The 23,461-nt window shown below is 41.1% G+C and overlaps 1 protein-coding gene across 1 annotated transcript in view; it reads left to right on the top strand.

The window, feature by feature from the left end:
• Window positions 1-23,461, top strand: part of LOC124864405 (trinucleotide repeat-containing gene 6C protein-like) — a 50,092-nt gene that overhangs the window by 12,533 nt on the left and 14,098 nt on the right. The window contains exons 3-13 of the mRNA XM_047359181.1: window positions 4,783-5,133; window positions 15,501-17,993; window positions 19,409-19,603; window positions 19,926-20,092; window positions 20,282-20,359; window positions 21,392-21,610; window positions 21,721-21,870; window positions 22,125-22,244; window positions 22,375-22,458; window positions 22,607-22,841; window positions 22,925-23,089. Coding sequence (XP_047215137.1) covers window positions 4,783-5,133; window positions 15,501-17,993; window positions 19,409-19,603; window positions 19,926-20,092; window positions 20,282-20,359; window positions 21,392-21,610; window positions 21,721-21,870; window positions 22,125-22,244; window positions 22,375-22,458; window positions 22,607-22,841; window positions 22,925-23,089 — 4,257 coding nt within the window. The remainder of the gene's footprint in view (window positions 1-4,782; window positions 5,134-15,500; window positions 17,994-19,408; window positions 19,604-19,925; window positions 20,093-20,281; window positions 20,360-21,391; window positions 21,611-21,720; window positions 21,871-22,124; window positions 22,245-22,374; window positions 22,459-22,606; window positions 22,842-22,924; window positions 23,090-23,461) is intronic.

Raw genomic sequence — 23,461 nt, 5'->3', positions numbered from 1 at the left:
CTACTTTAAATTAGCTCCCAGTGGACTTTAAACCAACCTAATGCTTCACTGCATTTTTAATTTGGAACTTGGACTTAAAGAGGTGTTGTTCATTTTTAAAAATACTCTTTAAAGTAACTGTCTAATGTGAGATGGTGCTTGTGTTGAGCCTACAGGAAATATTTCATGGTGCTACTGTTTCCCTTGCAATCTCAGCAGCAGATTTGCCCTAATAAACGGGGATCAAGAAACAATTACATGTTTACGAACAGCAAATTACAAAGAACATGACAATAGTGGTAGCTGGGAACCAGATTATAATGATATCTAAATATTTAGAAAAATAAAGGTAAAAATGTTGAAATATTTATCTCATCAGTCCCAAATTGATCATCAATTTGAGGGGTAATTTTTTTTTCTTCTCAGTTGTGCTCTACTTGCATACTTTGCAGAAAGGAATAATTAAGGAAACAAAAACAACATAAAACATGAAATCTAATTACTATGGGCAGAAACTTCCCTCGAAAGCTGAATTTTAATTGCTCAGACTGAATCTTGATTCATGTAATTTGAAATTAAATACATAGGTTTAAAAATGAATTTCACAAAACTGAATCTGAATTTAAGCCACAGAGTAACCAGACCCTATTCACAGAGTTTAAATTTCACATCAGGTTAAACTTCCTTTGCAGCATTTTGAGCTGGAGCAGTGCAGCTACATGATCATCTATAGGACGTGTCATGTAAACCAATGATGAACTGACTGTAACAGTAATGCTACCTGTAGCTATTAGCTAAACATGCTATTTTAGCATAGTGTGCCACCGGTGTCACGGTCTGTGTTTTTTCCATCGATATGTTTGACATAAGGAATGACATCCGCCAAGCTCGTGTATGCAGCACTGCTCCAGCTCAAAATGCAGTAAAGGAAGTTTAACCAGATGTGAAACTTAAATCGATGAATCTGTGTTTGATTAATCTGTGGCTTTAAGGACCCGGATGTGTGACACAAAATAACAGAATTTTGGAACTGAAATTGAATTATAGAACTGAAGGTGAACCGAATTTTCAATTAAATTAAATAAATTTTTAAAGCAAATCAGTTCGGTTTCAAAGCATTAAATTCAGTTTCAGTTTTGTGAAATTCATTTTGAAACAAATGCATTTAATTTCAAGGTACTGTATATGAATGAAGATTCAGTATTGGCAATTCAAATTCAGCTTCTGATGGCACAGGTTTTTGCCCATAATCTACTGCATAAAGACAGACTCCAAAAGGGAACAAACAAGGAACAATCAGAGCATAATTAGCTGATTTGTGGTCAGCTAATTATCGAATTTCTACCGATGTTGCTCTCTAGAAATTCAAATCCAGGGTTTTTGCACATGATTTGGATTAATTTTACTTGTCCTAAATATAATTGAAATATTTGGAAGGAAAAAAGGGCAGAAACCTTAGGTCTGTTCCCTGCATGTAATTTTGCGTTAGACCTCTACTGAGAAAAAATTGCTTCTACTATTTACATCAAACCCAGTTTAGGAACCCTAGGTGCCATATACCTATGGCTAGAGCTTCTTACGCCAATCTTCAAGGTCAGAGACATGAATTTAAAGCATAGAACTCATATAAAAAGGTCACAGAGCTCTGAACTAGCAGGGTAAGATCATTACTGAGCTCTTTTTCTGAAAAGTGCTGACATTTATCTAAATAGTGTTTGACTTCAATGTTCTAAATATTGCATGGTTTCGACAATCTGAGGAGCAGGCCTTCTGATAAAGTCTTGGTCAGAGAGTGAAACATTCTTCACAAAGTCAGATATCTGAGGGTTCATATCACTACAAGTAATAAAACACACAGAACACATAAATGTGTCTAGTGCATCTACAGCCATATGAAAGCCACTTGTAACAGCTGATTTCTTAGATATTGCATGCTCCTTGTGTGTCCGTGGTATTTTGTAATATTGTCCATGGATATATGTTGTGTGTGCACGTACACAGGCGTGGGGGCATAGGTTGTCTGTAGTTAAACTACTGCTGCTGTTTATAGGGTTATGAGTCTTTAAAGTTAATTTAAATGTTTAGCTGTCCTGCTACAGGTTTGATGTGGACTTTGCTTTGCACGCCATGTACAGCGCATCCGGAAAGTATTAATGGCGCTGCACTTTTTCCACATTTTGTTATGTTACAGCCTTATTCCAGACGGTATCAAATTAATCTCTTTCCTCAAAATTCCACACACAATACCCCATTATGACAATGCAAAAGAAGTTTGTTTGAGATTGTTGCAAAAAAAAAAAAAAATAGAAACTAAGAAATTACATTAACAGAGGTATTCACAGCCTTTGCTTAATACTTTGTTGATCCACCTTTGGCAGCAATTACAGCCGTAAGTCTTTTTTAATATTAGCGCCACAAGCTTAATAAACTGATCTTATGGCATTTTGGCTCACTCTTCTTTGCAGTACATCTCAAACTCCATCAGGTTGGATGGGAGACATTTCCACTCTAGACTCTGGCTTGGCCGCTCCAGGACATTTACAGACTGGTTCTGAAGCCACTCCTTTGAGATCTTGGCTGTGTACTTTGGGTCGTTGTCCTCTTGAAAAATGAACTGTCGCCCCAGTCTGAGATCAAGAGCGCTCTGGAGCAGGTTTTCATCCAGGATGTCTTTGTACGTTGCTGCATTCATCTTTCCTTCTATTGTGGCTAGTCTTCCAGTTCCTGCTGCTGAAAAACATCCCCATAGCATGATACTGCCACCACCATGCTTCACTGTAGGGATGGTATTGGCCTGGTGATGTGCAGTGTCTGGTTTCCTTTAAACATGACGCCTGTTACTCACATCAAAGAGTTCAATCTTTGTCTCATCAGGCCAGAGAATTTTGTTGCTCATGGTCCGAGAGTCCTTCAGGTGCCTTTTGGCAATCTCCAGATGGGCTACCATGTGCCTTTTTATTAAGGATTGGCTTTCGTCTAGCCACGTTACCATACAGGCCTGATTGGTGGATTGTTGCAGAGATGGTTGTCCTTCTGGAAGGTTCTCCACTCTCCACAGAGGAATGCTGGAGCTCTAAAAGAGTGACCATGGGGTTCTTGGACACCTCCCTGGTTAAGGCCCTTCTTCCCCATTGGAGGAGTAGAAGGAGTAGCATAGAAGAAGGCTGTAGCATAATTAAATGTGGTAAAGGTCCAGTGCGGTGAATACTTTTTGTAGCATCTTTTCTGAGATGCTACCTTGCATTACCTGCTTTAGTCACAATAACAGGTTGACAGAGTAAGTTTGCCCAAATAATGGATGTTTTAGAAGTTTAAAAGGCACTTATTTTCCTTGGGGTTCTGTAGAGAGCAGAAAGGGAAGTGCTGTTCATAAGCATAGCTATTCTGAGTGCAGACTATTAGAAATGGCTGGTCAGAGCTGACGGAAAGACCAGCTCTGTTGCCAGGGGTAATTGAACTAGTGGGACATGAGCACTTTAACTTCATCAGCTATGGCAGCAGTTGATACCTAACAGCTTCTGTCATACAGTGAGAGGTAATCATTTCAGCGGCTATAACCTGCCACAAATATGAATAGCTTATGTTGATGAAGTTAGGCGCTCTTTAATACTCTGCCCTGGTGGAGACAATAACCTACAATAATGAAGCAAGCAGTTCTAAGTCCATTACCTGGTACTTGACCTATTTATCACTTTTAATCAGTGAACAGGCAACATAACAGTTCTTGGTCGTCCCCAAAGGCAGTCTTGTATGTGTGTATGTTTTACACTGCCACACTGAGATTATTACAGTCCTCTGGTTTCTGAAATTTTGTTTAGTTAAAGTAGTCTCCTGATCTTAATTTCTGTATTTAGCTTCTTCAACGTCAACGATTTGCATGAAAATAGCAGTGAAGAAATGATCCACTGAAAAGTTTTACAGAAAGAGGCTGGTAAATACAAAGCTTGTAATGACGTTTTTCACATCTTGTCACATTACAAAACCAAACGATGTATTTGAGGGGATTTTATGAGATAGACCAACATAGAGGTCTATCACATAAAATTCCAAACAAACTACTTTTAGGCGATGTAATTGTAAAGTGAAAGGAGATGGATGCAGAATGCTTAGTGTAGTAGAAATCTAACACTGCACATCATCCTGAATACACCAACCCAATGGTGAACATGGTGGTGGCTGCATGATGTTGTGGGATGCTGCTGGTAAGAGTTGATGGGAATATGGATGGAGCTAAGAAATCCTGCTCACGTTCCAGCTGGAGAGCAACACTATACATGCAGCCCAAACTAAAGTGAAATCGTTCAAATCAAAGCATATTATTGTGTTAAAATGGCCCAGTCAAAGTCCAGACCTATATCCAACTGATAATCTGTGGCTTGAAAGACTTGAAAATTGATGTTCACGGCCCCTATCCATGAAAAGAAGAATATGCAAAAATTACAGCAGGTTATTTAATAAAGTTGATAATAGGTAACTGAATGAAAATGCAAGCCACACTTATTTGTTTGATTTGAAAGCCATGTTTTTTCCTTCCACCTAACAGTAATGCTCTAATTTTCATGTCCAACAATTACAATCGTTTTTTATTAATATTTTATTTAATTCTGACTATCAGATATGATATTAAACACATTTGAGCTATAACCACTGTGTTTTTTATGTTAAAAGATAATCAGTCTATATTATGACACTAGAATTTGCTCAGCAGCTCTGTTTTTGCCTAATGCTCCTTTAACCCCTCATCCTGTGTTTGCACTCCCTTGTTTTAACTTAACTTGCCCTTTCCCTGCCCCACTTCCACAGTGCCAGACTCTGCTAAGCTCGACCCCACCCCTCCTCTTCTCCCCACCAACCCATCCGTACCCCAAAGCAGTGGAAATGGGAAGCGCGCCTCCTCCGGATGCCAGCCGCAGACAGCACAGCAGCCGCAGACCTTGCTCCAGCAGCAGCAGCGCTACCTGCCCAGAGAGGTGCCCCCTCGCTTCCGTCAGCAGGAGCAGAAGCAGCTGTTGAAGAGGGGCCAGCCTTTGCCACCCGGGACCCTGCCTCTCCTTACCACGGGACATTCCTACACTAGTGAACCTGCAGCATTAACAGTAGCCATAAACCCCTCTGCATCCTGTACCTCTTCCTCCTCGGCCAGCTTGCCCACAGGTCAGGCTTAGACACTTGGCAAATCACTGCTTCTGCTATAAATACTGCAGATGCTTACTATGTATGGTGGAAGTTTGCTCTGAATTGCTTAAATATTTCTTATTGTATCTGTGGGAGGACATGGAATAAATGCACGTCTTTAGACTTAAAATAATGCAAATTCAAAAATGTTATTTTATTGTTGAAAACGTTTATCTTGAACACCGTGCCAACATTTCACTTTTTATTCAGCCTTTGTGTTAATTTGCACATTTAGCAATCGGTATTTCACAAAGTGGACTGCACGGTGGCGCAGTTGGTAGCACTGTTGCCTTGCAGCAAGAAGGTCCTGGGTTCGATTCCCAGCCGGGGATCTTTATGCATGGAGTTTGCATGTTCTCCCCGTGCATGCGTGGGTTCTCACCGGATACTCCGGCTTCCTCCCACAGTCCAAAGACATGCCTGTTAGGTTAATTGGTCTCTCTAAATTGCCCTTAGGTGTATGAATGAGTGTGTGCATGGTTGTTTGTGTTTTGTCCTGTGATGGACTGGCGACCTGTCCAGGGTGTACCCCGCCTTTCACCCACAGACTGCTGGAGATAGGCACCAGCTCCCCCGTGACCCACTATGGAATGAGCGGTAGAAAATGACTGACTGACTATTCCACTAAGTAAAAAATATCATAATATACACATACTGGGCTGACTACATGAAAGGAAGGCAACATTAATAAGAAGAATAAAGGAAAATATGGAGGTGCAACTTGCTGCTAATCAGAAGCAACATTGACCTGGAGCGACTGAAGGAGTTTTTGCTCATGGTGTTTCAGACCTATTGCCATAACTGAACTTGGTGTCTGAAGACTGGCATGGGAAATATGGTACTCAGGTGTGGAAATTTTGATTTTAAATTAAATAAATATTTAAATTGATATCTAAATTTGCATCTAAAATGTTTACGTTTCTAGGGGAAAAGATACAAAAGAACATGTTCACTTTTTTAATTGAGCAGTAGAATTAATTTTAATGAACTTTAAAATAAAAACATACCAGGTACTTAAAACTTTGAAACAAATAATTGATTGTAAAACACATTTATGCGTAATATATTTCCTTAATACAAAACAAATGAACTCAAAATGTATTTTAAAAATCTCATGGTCATCTGTTCTTAATTTTGTTAGAAAACCCAACTTCAAGGGAAATAATCTAATAATTAAATGTTCTTTTGAAGGTTTTTTAAATCTGCCATTCTGTTAGTATATTTATTTTTTTAAAAGTAGCACATATTTATTATGAAACAAAAGCAACAGCATAAGATTGTCCAGTACATGAATTCGAAGTCAAAATTCACACAGCAGGCTAATGCTAGCTCCCCTCCTCTCTGTTTTGATCATTTGGCATCATAACATGTTTTCTTTGTGGCTTGTTTCTGTCGTGTTAATAAAAGTCAGAGTGAGGGTTGTTCCACTCCTGTGTAAACCAAGCGCTTTGCTTTGAACGTCATGATCAATATGTAGCATCATAGCACGGTGCTGCGCTGCACACAGGTGTCTCCCACATGGCTGCTGGTCTGTAGCGGAGCGGAGCCTTATATTAGCTGATCATATTAATTGCCACTTTATGAGTTAGTTTTTCTTCTGCTTATAATGGCATTTAGAGCAGTAAAGTCGTTGCTCAGACGTATTGCTGGACCCAGTACTGCAGACACTGTGGCTTGGGGGTTTATCAGCTTTTACTCACCACTTCATAGATTTACCTGCATTTGGGCAGTGCTGGGTGGTAATTTTGCACCCCTGATGGTGCCTTAGATGAAACACTCAACATTTTGACATTGAAACTCTACCCATATGTAGTCTATTTTTTTAACTTTGCTGTTTTTTCTTGGAATACATCTGCCATGGTATGTCTTATGCTTGGGTTTTGTTCTTGTTAAGCTCTGCAGAAGCATTTGCATCACAGGTGCTGCTGGCTACTGTTTATTCTTCACTTTGCCAGATTGGGATTTAGAAACAGGGATTGAGGTAGATGAAGAGTAAACACAGCTGGCTATCTTTTCTCTGTGTATTTTTCCTTCGTGTTGCTTTTATGCGTTTCCAAGTGGTAATGATCAATTATGTACAGATAATTAATTATCTGATCTTGATAAAGATTCTTCAGGGCATTTTGCATCATGTGAGTAGTGAAACTTGATTCACCATAACAGTGTCTCAGAGCATCACTCCACTCCTCTGTTTCTGCGTGAATGTACATTTATTTACATGGTGATGAGATGTTTACCCTGTCGTCGACTCTTTCCCCTCCTCCTCCTTCCTCTGATTAACACTCTCGTACTGTGCTCTGAGCTTCAGCGTTTCCTGTTTGGGAGGAGGAGCGATACAGAACGAGCTAGTTGGCCCGCTGCCTTGTTAAGACCAAGAGAGGCAGAGAAAGAAGTCGAGAGCAAAAGTGGCAGAGGTCCAGGTCTGTGGGCTGAAGTGACTCATGGCTTACGGTAAAAGCTGCTGCTTCTCTCCGCCCCTCTCTGGCAGCCCAGCTCGGCTCTGCTTTTGCTCTCTGTGCGCCTTTGAAGCGATGTGTTGCATTAAGATAGAGACAAGTCTACTTTCCTGACTAAAGACAGACGGTGGGCAGCTTCCCCCCAGTAATACCTATCAGCCTGATTCTGTGTCTCCCATTGCTTCTCCTAATACAACCTTTTAAGCTCGTTACCAGTCTTTTAAAATAAGCAGCGTTAGCCCTATAGGTAAATCCCACCTCACTCACATCCTAACCACACAGCAACAAGAATGATTGTCCCCTCTTCTGCTTGACCCAATGGTGATATTTAACACACTGGCTGCATTCATTGCCCTCCTTTCCGCTCTTCTCTCCATCTGCCTGGCTCGGTATTTCATTACCCGGTTACATGGGATTTTCTTGAAAAGCCATCCTGATCCCTAGATGAGTGTGATTTGTGTGTCATAAAGTAATAATCTGTCATTAAGGCTTGTAAAACAGCAGAATCTTTGTGGGGTTTTTTTTTTTTGTTTGTTTAATGAAAGTTTATGCTAAGGTTTCAGATGTTAAATTTGCTCAAATATGCCCTATTAACTCGATTTAATTTTAAGATTCAAAATAATTTTGTTTCTTGCCTCATCTCTGTGTTTTGCAATGAAGCATTCTCCTTTCATGGGTTAGTTGAGCTCTCAATTCTTGTCTTAAATGTGTTTGGGATGATTTATGGTACTTGGCCTCCATTTAAAATACTTTGTGTGGCAATATACTTGCATTGCACATCACACTGAGCACGAACACGATAGTGGCAGCATCATGCTGAGGGGATACTTTTCTTCAGCAGGGACAGGGAAGCTGATCAGACTTGATGGGACAATGAATGGAGCTAAATTCAGGGTATGGTGGAAAGAAAAGCTGTATAAGGCTGCAAATGACTCGAGACTCGAGGCTTCTGGATCACCTTGCAGCCGGTGGCCAAAGCCTCAAGCTCCAGATAACCTATTGTACATGATGCACAGTCTCTCCTGGTATAAATAAACTTAGATTTGTTTTTTTTTCCAAAATGTGACATAAGAAAATTTTGTTCCTCAAATCATCTATTTTTTAGAAGCATTCATCTTTCTTGGCTTCACTTTGACTCATTCACTTTGACATTCTTGTCGTAATCTGTTTGTGGGGTTGCTAAAAATATTTACAGCTAACCCCTGTTGCATGCGTGAAACGCTTTTGTTTATAGCTTGTAAAATAATTAACGAGTTTTCTACACCAGCAGGGAGCCCCCGCTACAACAGAACAACAAAAAGACTTCTCAGTGCAAACAGGTCTCGTTGTGTGTAGGAGCTGTGCAGCTAATGTGCTAATAGCTCGTCTGCTGGAGGAGAGAGAACATGCACGATAGACTTGATATGCTCTTTAAATCTGCTGATGATGCTGTAAAAGAGCCCTGGGAATCCCCTGAAAGAGGGCTGGGATGTCTTGTGATGTGATTAAGCATCAGCTCTGTGTTAACCACAAATGTTCGACACTCGCCCGCTCTGTTTTTCTATGTTGGCTGATGTTCTCTCTGCTTTTTCTCCTCTGACTCGGTCTGCAGACCCCGGTCTTCTGTGACGCACGCGTTCTCCTCCTCTATCTCCAATATATCAAAAACCCAACTTCCACACCTTCTACCTAGCCTTAGGGTGGGCGGCATTAGTCAGACTGCACATTCTATATTTATGCCAATCTTCCTGTGATTATAGACCTTTTCTAATGTTGCCTTTTTTGCAAGATAACAATGCATATTCCAGGGCACTTTTATGTTATGAAGGTATGTAAGAAGTTTTTTTTAGTCTGGCTTGCTGAAGACTTGCCTTGACCTGGTTTATCCTTCAGAGGAAGAGGAGAGAGGGGAGACAGCGAGGGAAAACATGAAGTCGAAATTCCTTAGTCGTGTAGCTTCTGTAAGACAGTTTGTCCTACTCGGGCGTTTGTAATAATATGTAGATGACACTCCTAGCCCAAACCAAAAGAAACTGAACTTATGGAACAGTTTATACTATATAGAATGTATTGTAAAAATCTTCATACGGTTTTGAACTTTTTTTATGTTTTGTCACATTAAAAAATTTTTTTTTTTAAAGTAGAAAGAAATATTAGATGAAAGGAAATAGATAACGTTTTTTTTTTTTTAAACAATATTTGGTCCAGTCTAAGTCCAGACATAAATCAAATTAAGAATCTGTGGTAACCCTTGAAAATTGCCATTCACAAGCTTTTTTAATCCAATTTTGCAAAGAGGAATGGGCAGAAAATTTAATCACTGCATGCGCAAAGCTGGTAAAGGCATACCCCCATAGGCTTGCAGTTGCAATTGTAGCAAAAGGTGCAATTTATCCAAAAAAAAGTATTAATGAATATAACTACTTTCAGATTTGTAAGTATGAAAAATTTTGAAAACTCTTATTCATTTTCCTTCAACTTCCCAACTATACACTACCTTGGTTTGAGCAAATTGGTTTTGTATAAATATTTATTGAAGGCACTGTATCTTTATAAAATCTATGTTCTACTTCTTTTAGTTTCCCTGGGTTTACCAAAGAAACATGCTATCTTTGCTACTTGGATGCATTCCCAAAGCATTATTAATTAGCAATGGCTTGCTATATGTGCACAGCTCTACATTGTCTGGAAATCAGGATGTTTCCTGCATCACTCACTCCTCTTTATTTCAGTTAAGCAAAAATGTTGTAGTATTATGCTAAGTGCTTGCACACAGAGCAGCTAATGGATCTGCTGATATGCAAAATTTTGTGTCCAGCCTGTATGTGATATGTGCCAGTTTCAAAGAACTACAACAGCAATTCTATATTATATATGGGATTCATTTTGGGGCTCCCAAACTCAATAGCAATGGTAATTTGAATCCATTCATGCATGTAGGCTGTTATACTTAATATTTCAGTAAGCGGGCTGTGTGTTGTGATGTTACTTAATAATCAATCAAGTCATTCTGAAAAGTCATATTTTCATTGTTCTTTTGCACTGACTGTGGTTCGTTGGTGATTTTTATGATGCATCAACAGAATGTGAATTTTCTAATCATCAAAGAGGTAATACATTTTTGGGAGGTTTGCACGTTCCCATCCAAGATGATGTTCATCTGGCTGGCGGCATGCATTGTCAGCTCTGTACCATCTAGTCTCTCTGCCCCTTGGGGACTTCATTAAGCCAGGAACTGTACAGCTGAGGCCCACACTGTCCCTCTAGACCACTTCCTACTTCTGTTTCCCGACATCCATCTCTCTTTTATTTCCTTTCTTCCACATCGTTCTACCATGCTTAACCACCATTTACCCTTAGCACTATATGTAGCTCTTGTTGCAAAACAAATTTGATCATTTCAGCCAGAACATTCCCGGAAAGTAATTTGTTTTTAAATTATACAAGAAAGCATAAATCAGTGCAGAAGAGTCCAACACAAGATCAGTCTAATAAACTTAAATCTATCATGAACCTTTTACAATTGCCAACTATAAATTCCTATAAAATAAATGTAACTGAAGCTTCTTTAGTAGTTTGTACTTTACTTTTAGTTGTTACCAACTTCCTGTTCCCCTGGCTTGTAAATATAACATGACAAAAAGGCCTATATCTTTTAGCCACTGCCTAAAATGGGAAAGACAAGAGAATATTCCTTTCATGTAAACCAGATGTGTATTTATCTTCATAAATCAGGAAACCTCTGCAATAAAAAAGCTTCTCAACTAAACTATATATAGTAATAATTACAACAATAATTTAAACGACTCAAACTGTGACTAATAAGGCTGTAGAAGGACTTCTGTTTATCTTAAAGTCATCAACATTGAGGATGAAATCGAAGGAGGTACAAAGAAATAAAAAAAAATCACTGTTAAAGAACTACAGCAATCACTGGCACTTTGGGTTCACCAAGTCTCCATAATAACCATTAGATACTATCTACATACACCTACTGGTTGTTGCTATGAAAAAGCTCTTTTCTGCCCCACCATCACTTTTGTCAATGTTTGGAGTTAAAAATAAGAACGAGCATTTTGGCAATAAGCAATCCAGGTGGGTTTGAAAAAATTAATTATGTGGAAAAACCTCTAATACTTACTCTTAAGTATGGTGGAGGATTTGTGATGCTGTAGGCCTGATTCTCTCCTAAAGGCCCTGGGATCCTTGTTAGAGCAAATTGCATCGTGATCTCTTTGAAATACCAGGACATTTGATATGAAAATCTTATGGACTCTATGAAAAACATGAAAATGAGGCATTGATGTTTCTTTTAGTCTTATAATGATCTGAAACACACAGAAATGACTGGCCATGGGGTTTAGAATTGACAGGAAGCCCGGTTAGCCTTAACCCAGTTTTGCCTTTGGTCTTCACAGTTGATGGGAGAAGGGATGGAACCACAGCCATAATAGGACCCTGTTTTCCATCTAACATTGACTTATTGTTGTGATGTGAGTACGCCGGGATAATTTGTAAACAATTGTGGCATTAATCCAAAGGGTCCCTGCTCTCTTTTTTTTTTCCAGCCTACATGACTACCATGTCCACGTCTGTCCACACTGTCCATCTTTTTAGCACCCCTCGCTGTTGTCTACTTCATTGCAGCTCTATTGCCTTATTTGTAATCAGATCACATATATCTAGCAATTAAATGTGAGCTATCTCCAGATTAAATCATAATAAAGCATATTTTTTCTTTATAAATATAGGATTACTTTGTTTCTATTTTACAGTCCGGTCATATGTTCTTCATAAGTAAGCTTGTGCAAGAAAACTACTTTCTCGAATCTGGAGTGGGCTTTTTAGGAGTTTCTCTTACTCTCATTTGCCTGCCGCTGCTGTACAAGAGGCTCTCCATTGTGGGCGGCGGTGCTAATTGCAGACAGAGCCAAGTATTTAGTGACAGTTTTGAATGGATGAAAGATATGAGGTTAATCCTGGAGTGGTAGCATTGTCCTCTCCTATGTTTAGTTTTACTTGATTGAGAGTGCTCAATGAAAGTCTACAGTCTAACCCATTTCTCTCTAACGGTCCTGTTCCCTCCCCCAACCAGTCATGTTTCATTGCTTTTCCAGAAAGGGAGAATATCCTCTGTCAGGACAGGAATAGAACATAATATAAATAAAGCCAGAGGGAGTCAATAGATAGAAGAGGACAGACCCAGCCAAAGCAGTGTTGGTGGGAGGGACGGAGCAAGACAGGTGAGGGAGGAAGGAAGGTGTGGAGGAGGTGGGATGGGGGTTGTTTCATGCCGCGCAAGAGCTGTGCAACTTCTTGGCAGCATTTCAGAAATGAGCCTCAGAAGATTGGTGAGCCGAGCAGACATATTGAGGCAAGGATGGTCACTGCGTTGCACAAAACCTAGCTCTGTGCAGGATGGTTGGGAGGCACCTCTCCACAGGTATTTTATTGCTCTCTCTTTCCTCTCTTTTTTTCTTTCCTGTCTGTGTATTTCGCTTCTGCCCGTCTCCTCTGCATTGTTTTGGCAGCTTGTATCTACATACAGTCTGGATGAGTACTGTTCACCATTTCAGCTGCAGCGACAGTGCATTTGGAGTGTGTGCAGTGTTGAGTTCCTGCATACTACGTTTATCATTGCGAGCGAGATGTGTGCCTTCAAAGCAATAGCGGAGCTGCAGACAGTAGATCAGAGATTTTTGGCTCTCATTCAGCACTGAGAAAATGGCGGCCCTGCACTTTACAGCAGAGAGACACCACAGAACGACAGCGTTGTGTGTCAGAAACACACTGCCCTCTTACCCCCCTCTCTGCTCTCTCACTAAATCTTCTCTCCCTCCTATGTAGTGGCGAGCATTGTGGTAAGCTTGAAAACAGGAGGTGCCACACAAATATTGTCACTTCCCTCATGTACTTGTGACATAATTAGCATATTTCCATGCAAACTATGTGAGCATGTGAGTGGGTATGTAAACAAGAAGCAATGCAGCATGAGGGATAGCTGTAATAACGCAATAAGGCTGCATTAGCTTCATAATCATAGTCTCTGATGTTCTGTAATAAACAGTATAAGCATGACTTTGTCGGAGCAGTTTTACTGAGGGTTAGCGGCTGATTAAAAAAAAACAGGGTTTCCACAGATGTCGATGCGATGGAGTAAAGTAGTTGTGCTTCAGGTTAAGTAAAGGTCATGGCTGTTGAGTTAATAAGCTAAAAATGACCATGGTGTAAGAACTTGTCTTTGAATAAATCCAATCTGGTTTTTGAATGCCAGAGCTGTTGATTGTGTGCAACGCTTAAAAACTGCCTTTTTAACCTCATAAGATTTAAATAGTTTAAAAAATTTGATTTCAAGCTTCTAAATAATATATGTTTATTAAATCTGATCATGCTAGAATTGCAGTGTGGTCAGTTTGAAACGTTCATTATGTTATTTAAAATACAACCCTATTTTGCTTTGTAATAATGTGCAAAACTGACTTTAAAATAATTGATGTACTGTAATTTGAAGTATAAAGTATCATATTTGAAAACAATTTTCTGGAATTGCTCAGTATTTAACATTGTGACAGCCAATCTTAATGAGAGAATTTTCAATGTATGTGATTTTTTTATTTTAACCAATAGTTCTCTGCAGTTTTTGTAGACCTACAGGCACGAACAAATTTGTTGGCACGCTCACTAATGATTTGTAAAACTTTTCAATTATGGAAAATATAACCATTAAACAAATCAGCCTTTTAATATGGGCATATTTATTCAGTGGGGAAAACATCCTGTAAAGAAATAATTATTTTTTAACAAAACACTGATGGCACAGTACTTGTCAATACTTAGAACGGCCCCTTTTTTGTTTATAGGATAGTTCTTAGTCTTGTCCTACTAGATTTCACAAAGTTGAATACATAAAAAGAAATCAGTGCAAAAAGAAATGGTCACAATCTCGCTTCTAGAGTTCAGATACAGAGTCCTTGATTCTCGCTTAAGCTCTTTTCATCTTTTCACACTGGTTTTCTACAAGATTTAGGTTTGGGGATTGCAATTACCCTGAAAGGAGGTTGATTTTAGTTCTAGTGATGAATTTATGTATTGATTTGGGCATATGCCTTTAATCAATTACCTGCTTAAGAACTCAACGACAATCTATTTTCAGTTTGTTGTTCATGATACCATGCAGTGTATCAAGGGTTACAGGATCTTTGGAAGATAAACTGGCCTTCAGCCTGACAGATCTGCCCACATACTTGACAGTGCTTTCTCTATTTCTCCTATTGCATCACACCAGAACCACCTGGAAAGATGGTTGCCGAAAACGTCTGTCGGATTCATCTGACCATATCACACTCTTCTAGTTATATTTAGAGTAGAATTTAGAGAGCGCTGCATGTTTTCTTTACGTTTGTCAAGGTAGAGCAGAAAAGACTTTTCCTGGAATCCCTCCCTAACAATCAGGCATGAAAATTGTGTCTAATGGATGGTATGGATATATATATATCCAACTATGAGCTTCTGGAATAAAATGTTTACCTTCCTTCCCATGCAAACCAGGAATTAATAAAGATGCTTCAGGATTGCTAAGGGATACCAATAATTGTGCCGCAGTTGGATTTTTTTTTAAATCAATTGTTCAACACAGAATTTTGTTACACACTGAATAAAAAATAAAAGTTAGCTTTTTTTCTTTTTCAGTTTGAGATTATGCTAATGCATTGAAAAATTAATTTTTAAGTTAATACGTTTTTTACACATCTTTACCAAGGATAACCAGCAAATATGCCTGCATTTGTAAGTAGGCACCTTAGATGCCTACATGGCCTATTAGTTTGACTTTTGAGTGTGATTTGAAGTAATGAAATCATGTCTTGCTGTTCTTGTTTCTTAGTGATTTTTTTTTTTTTTCTCCAATTACAGTACTGCCCCCGCATAGTGGCCAAGGAACCCAGTATGATAACCCCCCCTGGGGACACCTGCCAGCTAACAGAAGTGCCACAAGTGCTGCATCTTCCACCAGTCCCAGTGGCTGGGATCAACTGATAATTGACCAGAAGGATTCAGTGGCTTGGCCTTCTATTACCCTCAGTCAGAGCCAGGCTTCTCCAGTAGGATGCCCTTTGGACACTGACCCTGGTCACCTGACCACCAGCAGCAGTAGTTCAAGCAGTAGTTGTAGTGCAGTGAGTATGGCCACGGGAGCCAATAGTCAGACAGGCCACTTCCCTGCCAACCACCTTAACAGCAAATCCAACAGTGGGCCTAGCCCTGTCAATCATACTGGAACCAGCATGCTCTCTAGCCAGGTTGCAACCAATCGCAGTTGGGGATCTGGGCCAGGATCTTCTCATTGCCCTGCTCAGTCCTCAGTGGGTAATGAAGGGAAGTGTGACAGCCCAGTGGGAGGAGGAGGCAGCAGGGGCTGGGGTTCCTCTTCGTCGTCCTCCACCACCAACTTTAACTTGAACCTAAACCCTAATGCCAACCCATCTGCATGGCCCATGTTGGGGCATGATGGAGGAGGCACAGGGGGAGGCAGCTCAGGTGGAGCCAACACCATTTCATCTCCTCAACCTACACCTAATCTCTGTAACCCTCCTGGCCCCCCACCAGCCCAAACCAGTGCCTGTTCTGGAGCCAACAATAACAGCAAGTCTTCTGGGATTGGCAGCGCATGGGGTACCATAATGACTTCTGATGAGTCACACCTCACTCCATCCACAAATGTGTCTTTCAGTTCTGAACCTCAAAACCTTAAAACTGATGGACCAAATCAGACTAAAAAACAAGAACCTCCTAGCCCGATCCAAAACTTGTCTGGTTGGGGCAGCTCATCTGTAGGCTTGAGTCCTATGGGGCAGCCTCAACCAGGGGGTTTACAGGTCAACGGAGAAGATGATAACTCTTTGTGGGGCAACAGTGGCAATTCAAAGCCAACGTCATCAAAGGAAGGACCTGGCTGGGATTCTGCTTGGGGCCATGTGGGGGGTGGAGCTGGAAACTCCGGAGGATGGGGTAAACCGTCGAGTGGAGACAGGGGGAAACAGCACAGTGAAGAGGTCCAGGGAGGCTGGGATGCCCCCAGCTCTCCTCCCCAGGATTCACAAGCCAATACTTGGAGCAGAGCTGTGAGCACAACGGGTGCCAGTGAAGGGAGTAGTGATAGCATGGAAGGATATCCCCGACGGAGAGATGACCCAACCAGAGAAAAAACAGTTCCTCTGCTGCCTGCCCAGGATCTGGACCCCAGGGTGCTGTGCAACACCGGCTGGGGACAGACCCCTGTACGCCAGCACACAACCTGGGTCATGGAGGATTCTAAACGCAAGAATGAAGCTGGTACTGAATCATGGGGCCCTGGCCCTGCCACTCCAAGCGATGTCCAGGGACCCTCAAACACTAACACGGGCCCTACTCAGAGGTCTGACCCTGGAAACAAAACTGATGTGCCTGGTTCACAGGGACCTTCTGGTTGGGGTGGAAGCATGGCTGCTTCACATACACCCAGTTCTGGTTGGGGAGACCCACCCACCAATGTAAAGCACCCTGTTGGGCCAAGTGGATGGGGTAACCCTCCAAATGGAGGTCCTTCCAACAGCATACCCAAGAATGGTGCTCAGTCTTGGGGAGAAGAGATATCATCTGGGTGGGATGATTCACAAGGCAAGTCAACATCCCAGGGCTGGGGAGAGCAACCCAAAACATCAAACTCCTGGGGCAGCAGTGGAGGAAGCAATAACACTGGGGACTGGGGAGAACCAGAAGAGAGTAAAAAGAGTTCCTCTGGCCCTGACTGGGAAGGAGAATCGGGAAGCTGGAAGGAAAACAAACGAGACTGGGGAATGTCTACTTCAGGACATGGAGGTTCTGCAGCTGGAAGCAGCGGGGGCTGGGGTGACTCTGCACCACAGCGCCCATGTGGTCCCCCTCAAGGCTGGATGGGCAAGCCCCAAGATGGGCCCAACAGTAACAGCAGAGGAGGGACTATAGGCTCTTGGGGTGGTCCAGGCTCTGTAAAGCCAGGTCCAGGATGGAGTGGTGGTAAGAAAGATCCTTCAAATGAGCCAACGGGCTGGGAAGAGCCCTCTCCGCCTTCAATCCGTCGCAAGATGGAGATAGATGATGGGACCTCGGCCTGGGGCGACCCCGGTGCCTACAATAAGGCAGTTAACCTGTGGGATAGGAACAACCCAGGGCTGGTCCAGACTAAGGCTACGACTGGGGGCAGTAACCCTCCAGGTTCTAGCAACAACCATCCCCACGTTCACAATCACTCCTATCATGGGCCACCTGCACCCTTACAGAACCATAGCCAAAACACTCAAAACCCAGGCCCTGCCAGTGGGGCAGTGGATCCTTCAGTGCAACACCAGTCTGGGACGTCTCACATCAGGGGTCCTCTGATAGCTCAAGGTAAGGTAACATAAGATTGAAATTTTACAATTTGCTACAGTGAGACTTGGCTAGGTTCATTTGCTCACCGTGTAGACGCATTTGCTCTGACATTTCAGATTTAATATCTTTACTTTTTTCACTATTCGAGGTGCCAAACATTAAAGCTATTTAGGCAGTTAGCACAGTGCACCCTTAAGCTCCAATCTGTTAATCCACTTAAGGTAAATCTTGACCCAGTTTGCTCTGTTTGGATTTACTCCTAATCAGTGAGCCACTGGCAGCTCCGGCCATCCAACCTGCTCCTCAAAACAGAGAATATAACTTTATCGGTAGCCCTGGAAATCAGACTGTGCAGAAAAAGGGTTTACAATATGCCACAGTTTGAGGTAGATCAGAAGTGGTTATATCGAAGCCACCATCTGTCAATAATTGGGTTGAAGGTGGTGGCACAAGCCCTCAGGCAGCAAGTAAGGGCAGATTCCCCCTGCTGTTCTCCATTAGAACCTACCTGCTGTTACTGCTGGTAAATAAACCTCAGAACAGGCATTTTTATTTGTTTCTTATACCAAGTGGGTTATAAACAACAAACAATAATTATTTTGTTCATCACAAGTGTCAGGATATAATAAGAACTTGTATTTCTTTAGATCTGTGTAGTTTCTGGCAAGTCGTACCAGAAGGTTCAATGTTAACTATAATTTTGGAGCAGCTTTTAGGACCTGACCTTTTCCTGGTGGGAGAGCTAAGTTGGGCCTGGCAGTGCTGCAGGCGTAGCAGCAGCGTCGTGCTTCTCATGCCAAAACTCACTGGTATGAGCCAGATCCTAAACGGGCCCCGCTTACTTCTATCCACAGTCCTGCTCAGCCAAGACGTGTTCTTCCTCCCTGCATGCCTGGCTGGCACTACTTACCGAAACATATGATAAATGTCTGATATTCGTCATCAGACAATCCTGTTTTCTTAAAATGAATAATACACTTTTCAGAACATACTATACAAAGTGCTTTACATAAAATGCAAAATAAAACCTTAAAAAATCTAAATCAAACAGTAAAACAATTAAACTCTGCACATAGACAAAAGAATCAAACATTGTTCTTTCAATAATTTGATAAAACTGTTTGCAATAAAAACTCTGAAGCTAATAATTGTGTTTTTAACCTTTAGATAATGGTCCAACAAGTTGGAGGGGGTGATTTGTCAGGGTGGCAACAAAATGGCTCATTGCAAGGTCTCAAATACTTTGACACTTAATAGTTTGGTATAAAACGATACAAAGTCTTAAGTTTTTTGTCACCTACGCTTTCAGAGTCATGAGAAGTGCTAAAAGGAAGTACCAACGTATCTGTGGTAAAAATTATGTTTCCTGGATCCGAATGGTCTTTTGTGAAGTTTTTTACATGGACTAGCTCCTGTCCTTGTGTGACCTCCAGGTTGGGGAGAGCTTCCCAGCTCCCACACAAAGTCTGAGAGCTCTTGGAGAGAAGCAGCACCCTCTCCAGTCAGCGTGGATAATGGCACATCTGCTTGGGGCAAATCGAGTGGGAGCGCCAGAAGTTGGGGAGATGGCAACCCAGGCAACTACGGCAGGGGCAACCCAGCGATGACTACAGTACCTGGCAAACCTGGTAAAAAAAAAAAGAAAAGCTGTTTATTATACTGTTTAATATTTCTGAAGAATAATCTGCTCCACTGCTGACTCGTTGCAAGAAAAACTCTTGTTTTTCTTGCGACGAGTCAAGGACATGAGTATGATATAGGAGCGGGCCTTTGGATTCCACCCATAGAGTTGCACTGACCCCTTGTGGCTGATATATTTCAAATGATCGTATAACTTACATTCTACAAATGCATTATTTTTTTTTACAAGAGATTTCACATTTTCATTACATTTTCTTTTATATTAATGTGTTTTATAATCTACATTTTTTGCTGTTGTGTGCTTTCCAGCCTCCAAACCTATGCAAGATGGATGGGGAGGAGGAGGTGAAGAGCTCAGCCTTTCAGGGGGTCAGTGGGATTCTGAGGAGGGAGACATGTGGAACAGCACAGCCTCCCAGGAGAGCAACTCTTCCTGTAACTCCTGGGGCAATGCATCCAAAAAAGGCCCACAGAAAGTATGAAACTCTTAATTACAAACTCAATGTAGATGTTTTTACATTTATGCATAGCGTTTTATGCAGACTAATAAATTTACATCTAGTACACATGTAGTCTAAATCTTTTTTTATGCTCTTTTATTATATTCCTATTACATAGTGTTCATATGCTAAGAATAAGAATTTCCTGTTGATCTTTTCCTTCAGGTGAAGATACCAGGGAAACAGGAAGATGACTGGATCATTAAACAGCTCATCAAACAGCTCACAGACATGGGCTTCCCTGTGAGTTGAATCATTTTACTCATTTAGGGGTTTAAATATATTCACCACTGTACAAAACAAACTGTAAAAGTTTAATACAGTGGCTTAAATAATGGTAACATTTAACTTTTTAACATTTTGTCACATTATACCCGTTAAATCAATGTGTTGTATTATGATTTTACATGATGGACTACTAGAAGGTTGTGCATAATTCTGTAGTTGAAGGGAAATGATGCATGGTCTTTTAGTAAGAATCTTAAAAGTGTGGCATGCTTTTTATTCAGCTCCACTTCCTCTGATACATCTAAATAGTAGTCAGCTAGTCAATAAATGGAGTACACCTGTAATTTAATCTCAGCTACAAGAGGTCCATAACTCGAATGGGAGAATCTATTGAGAGGGCAACTATAAGTAGTGCACCCCATAAAGCTGACCTTAAAAAAACTCTGTCTGAAGACAAAACCAATGATGAAAAAAAAGGCAGAAAGAGTCCTGTTTGCAGTTTTCATGTAGCTGTGTAAGAGACAGTAAACATAAAGAAGGTTCTCTTGTACTCAGAAGATCATATAACCAATGCAGGCTTAGTTGTGATGCAACGCTAGTAAGCCCAAACAGCCAAAAACATGATCTGTTCAACATATTAACCTTTGTGTATCACTGCAGCTGAACTATGTTTGAAATGCATGGCTATTTTTCAAAAACATGTCGCTTTGGTTGTACTTGGAAAACTTTATTCTTACTAAGCTGGTATTTAGTTTAAAAACTCTGATACCTGGTGGAGACAGGCACCAGCTTCCCGGCGACCCACTATGGAAAAAGCGGTAGAGAAAATGACTGACTGACTCTGAACACCACTAGTTCAGATCAAAGCATATTCACGTGGCCTAAATCTAGCTGAAATTCTGTAGCAAGACTTGGATATAGCTGTCTGAAGATAATCTCTACATATTATTGTCCTTCCTCTACATAATTATACACTGCTTTGTGTTGGTCTGTCACATAAAATTAAAATCATATATAAGATTTGTGTTTCTTTGCTTTTATTTTCAGAGGGATCCAGCAGAGGAGGCTTTGAAGAGCAACAACATGAACTTGGATCAGGCCATGAGTGCCCTGCTAGAGAAGAAGACCGAGCTTGACAAGCGTGGGATCGGGATTGGCGGCCACGACTACAACAACGGGCTCATCAACAAGCGCATGAGTTGCCCTCGGCCTCCACTTCTATCCAAAGACCCCTCAACAGATCCTCGCCTGCCCTTCATTGATAAGGTGATAACTATTGCCATTATTATTTGTGTAAATCTGAAGGTCACATAGGTGGAGAGAATTGCAGAAAGAAAGTAAGGAGCAGACTGACTGGCTGTGTGAATTTTTTCCAGCAGATGCAGAGTGGAATGTTTGGTGGCGGTGGAGCAGCACAAGCCAGGGTCATGCAGCAGCCGCAGCCGCCTCCTCAGCCACCAGTGCCGCCTCTCAGCTCCTCTCAGCCTAGTCTACGTGCTCAAGTGCCTCAGTTTCTCTCCCCTCAGGTATACTTGTGAAAAATCACTTACATCTATATGTGGCTTTATTCACACGTCACTACATGAGCTTATATGTAGGCTGAGCGTCCAAGTGTTTGCATAGAAAATGTTTTAAGTTGGGATTGGTGCCTTCATAGCATTATCAAATAGAAATTAAGAATGTGTTCAGCTGTGACAGTCATGGATAAAAATGAATGAAAACCGGCCGAAAACTAAGAAACATTTCATTGAAGTCTTGTATGTCTAATGTGTTCTGACAGGTTCAAGCACAGCTCTTACAGTTTGCAGCAAAAAACATTGGACTGAATCCTGCACTTTTAACCTCACCAATAAACCCTCAACATATGACCCTTCTGAATCAACTTTACCAGCTGCAGCTGGTGAGTCTTTTAGCTTCATCTGCCTCACTTTCATTGGATAAATCAAAGTTTAAACCCATGTTTCTTAAAGCATTCCTCTATTCTGATATTAGTTAAATCTTTTTTATTCATGTTTGTACCTCCTTCACAGGCATACCAGCGTTTACAAATTCAACAGCAAATGTTGCAGGCACAGCGCAATGTTTCTGGCCCTATTCGACAACAAGAGCAGCAAGTAAGATTTGCTCTAAACCTTTATTTTCTTCAATGTCCCACTATTTTCTCTAATCACTTTGTCTAATCACAGAAAAATCCAGTGTGAGCGTATATGTTCCACTATACTTTTAGATCCTAACTATGTTTCCATCGTATTTCTATCCCAGGTTGCACGTACAATCAATAACATGCAGCAGCAGATCCAACAGCACCAGCGTCAGCTGGCCCAGGCTCTGCTTATGAAACAGCAACAGCAGCAGCCCTCCCACTCTGGCCTGCATCCTGGTGGGACCAAAACCTCTCTGGATTCATATCCAGGTCACCCCCAGGCTCCAGTCCTCCCTGACCTGCAGACCAAAGAGCCGCAGTCATCTCCCAACACCTACAGCCCCTATGCTCTCTGTGAGTGTTTGAAACCTTGTTCTGGGACTTTGAGAGGGGTGGTGTTTTACTGCATCCTTCATATTATCTGTTTGTGCCATCAGCTGGACTGAATCCAAACATGAATCCAAACTGTATCGATGTGGGAAGTCTTCCGTTGAAGGACCCACCCCTACCGCAGTCCCGGCTGTCACAGTGGACACACCCAAACTCCATTGATAGCCTTTCTGGAAACTCGTCTCCTCTTGAGCCCAACCTGGGAAAGCATGGTGAGAGGAAAACAGCGAGCTCTAATAAAGATGACAAGATCAGATACAAACAGTGACATCTGCTGGCCTTAATTTGATAGAATTATTGAATACATTTAAATATAGAGTAATTAAACAGTTTATGTGAATCTTCTAATTTATTATTTCAGCTTTATATATAGGCATTTATTTATTTATTTATACTTTTCTGGATGTCTCACTATGACTTGGACAAAGGAAAAATAATGTTAGAAGTTCAGCTTCAAGAGACAAAATAATCTTCTGAACTAACAATAAACATTTTAATTTATATATTTTTGGAGTTCAGCTGATTTACAGACTACAAATTCAAATCTGAGCTGTAATTAAAACAAGTAATTTAAGTTAGTAGAA

The sequence above is a fragment of the Girardinichthys multiradiatus genome, chromosome Y (assembly GCF_021462225.1).
Source record: "Girardinichthys multiradiatus isolate DD_20200921_A chromosome Y, DD_fGirMul_XY1, whole genome shotgun sequence".
NCBI classification, from domain to species: domain Eukaryota; kingdom Metazoa; phylum Chordata; class Actinopteri; order Cyprinodontiformes; family Goodeidae; genus Girardinichthys; species Girardinichthys multiradiatus.
The sequence above is the reverse complement of the archived record's forward strand: the minus strand, read 5'-3'. Positions and strand labels throughout refer to the sequence as shown.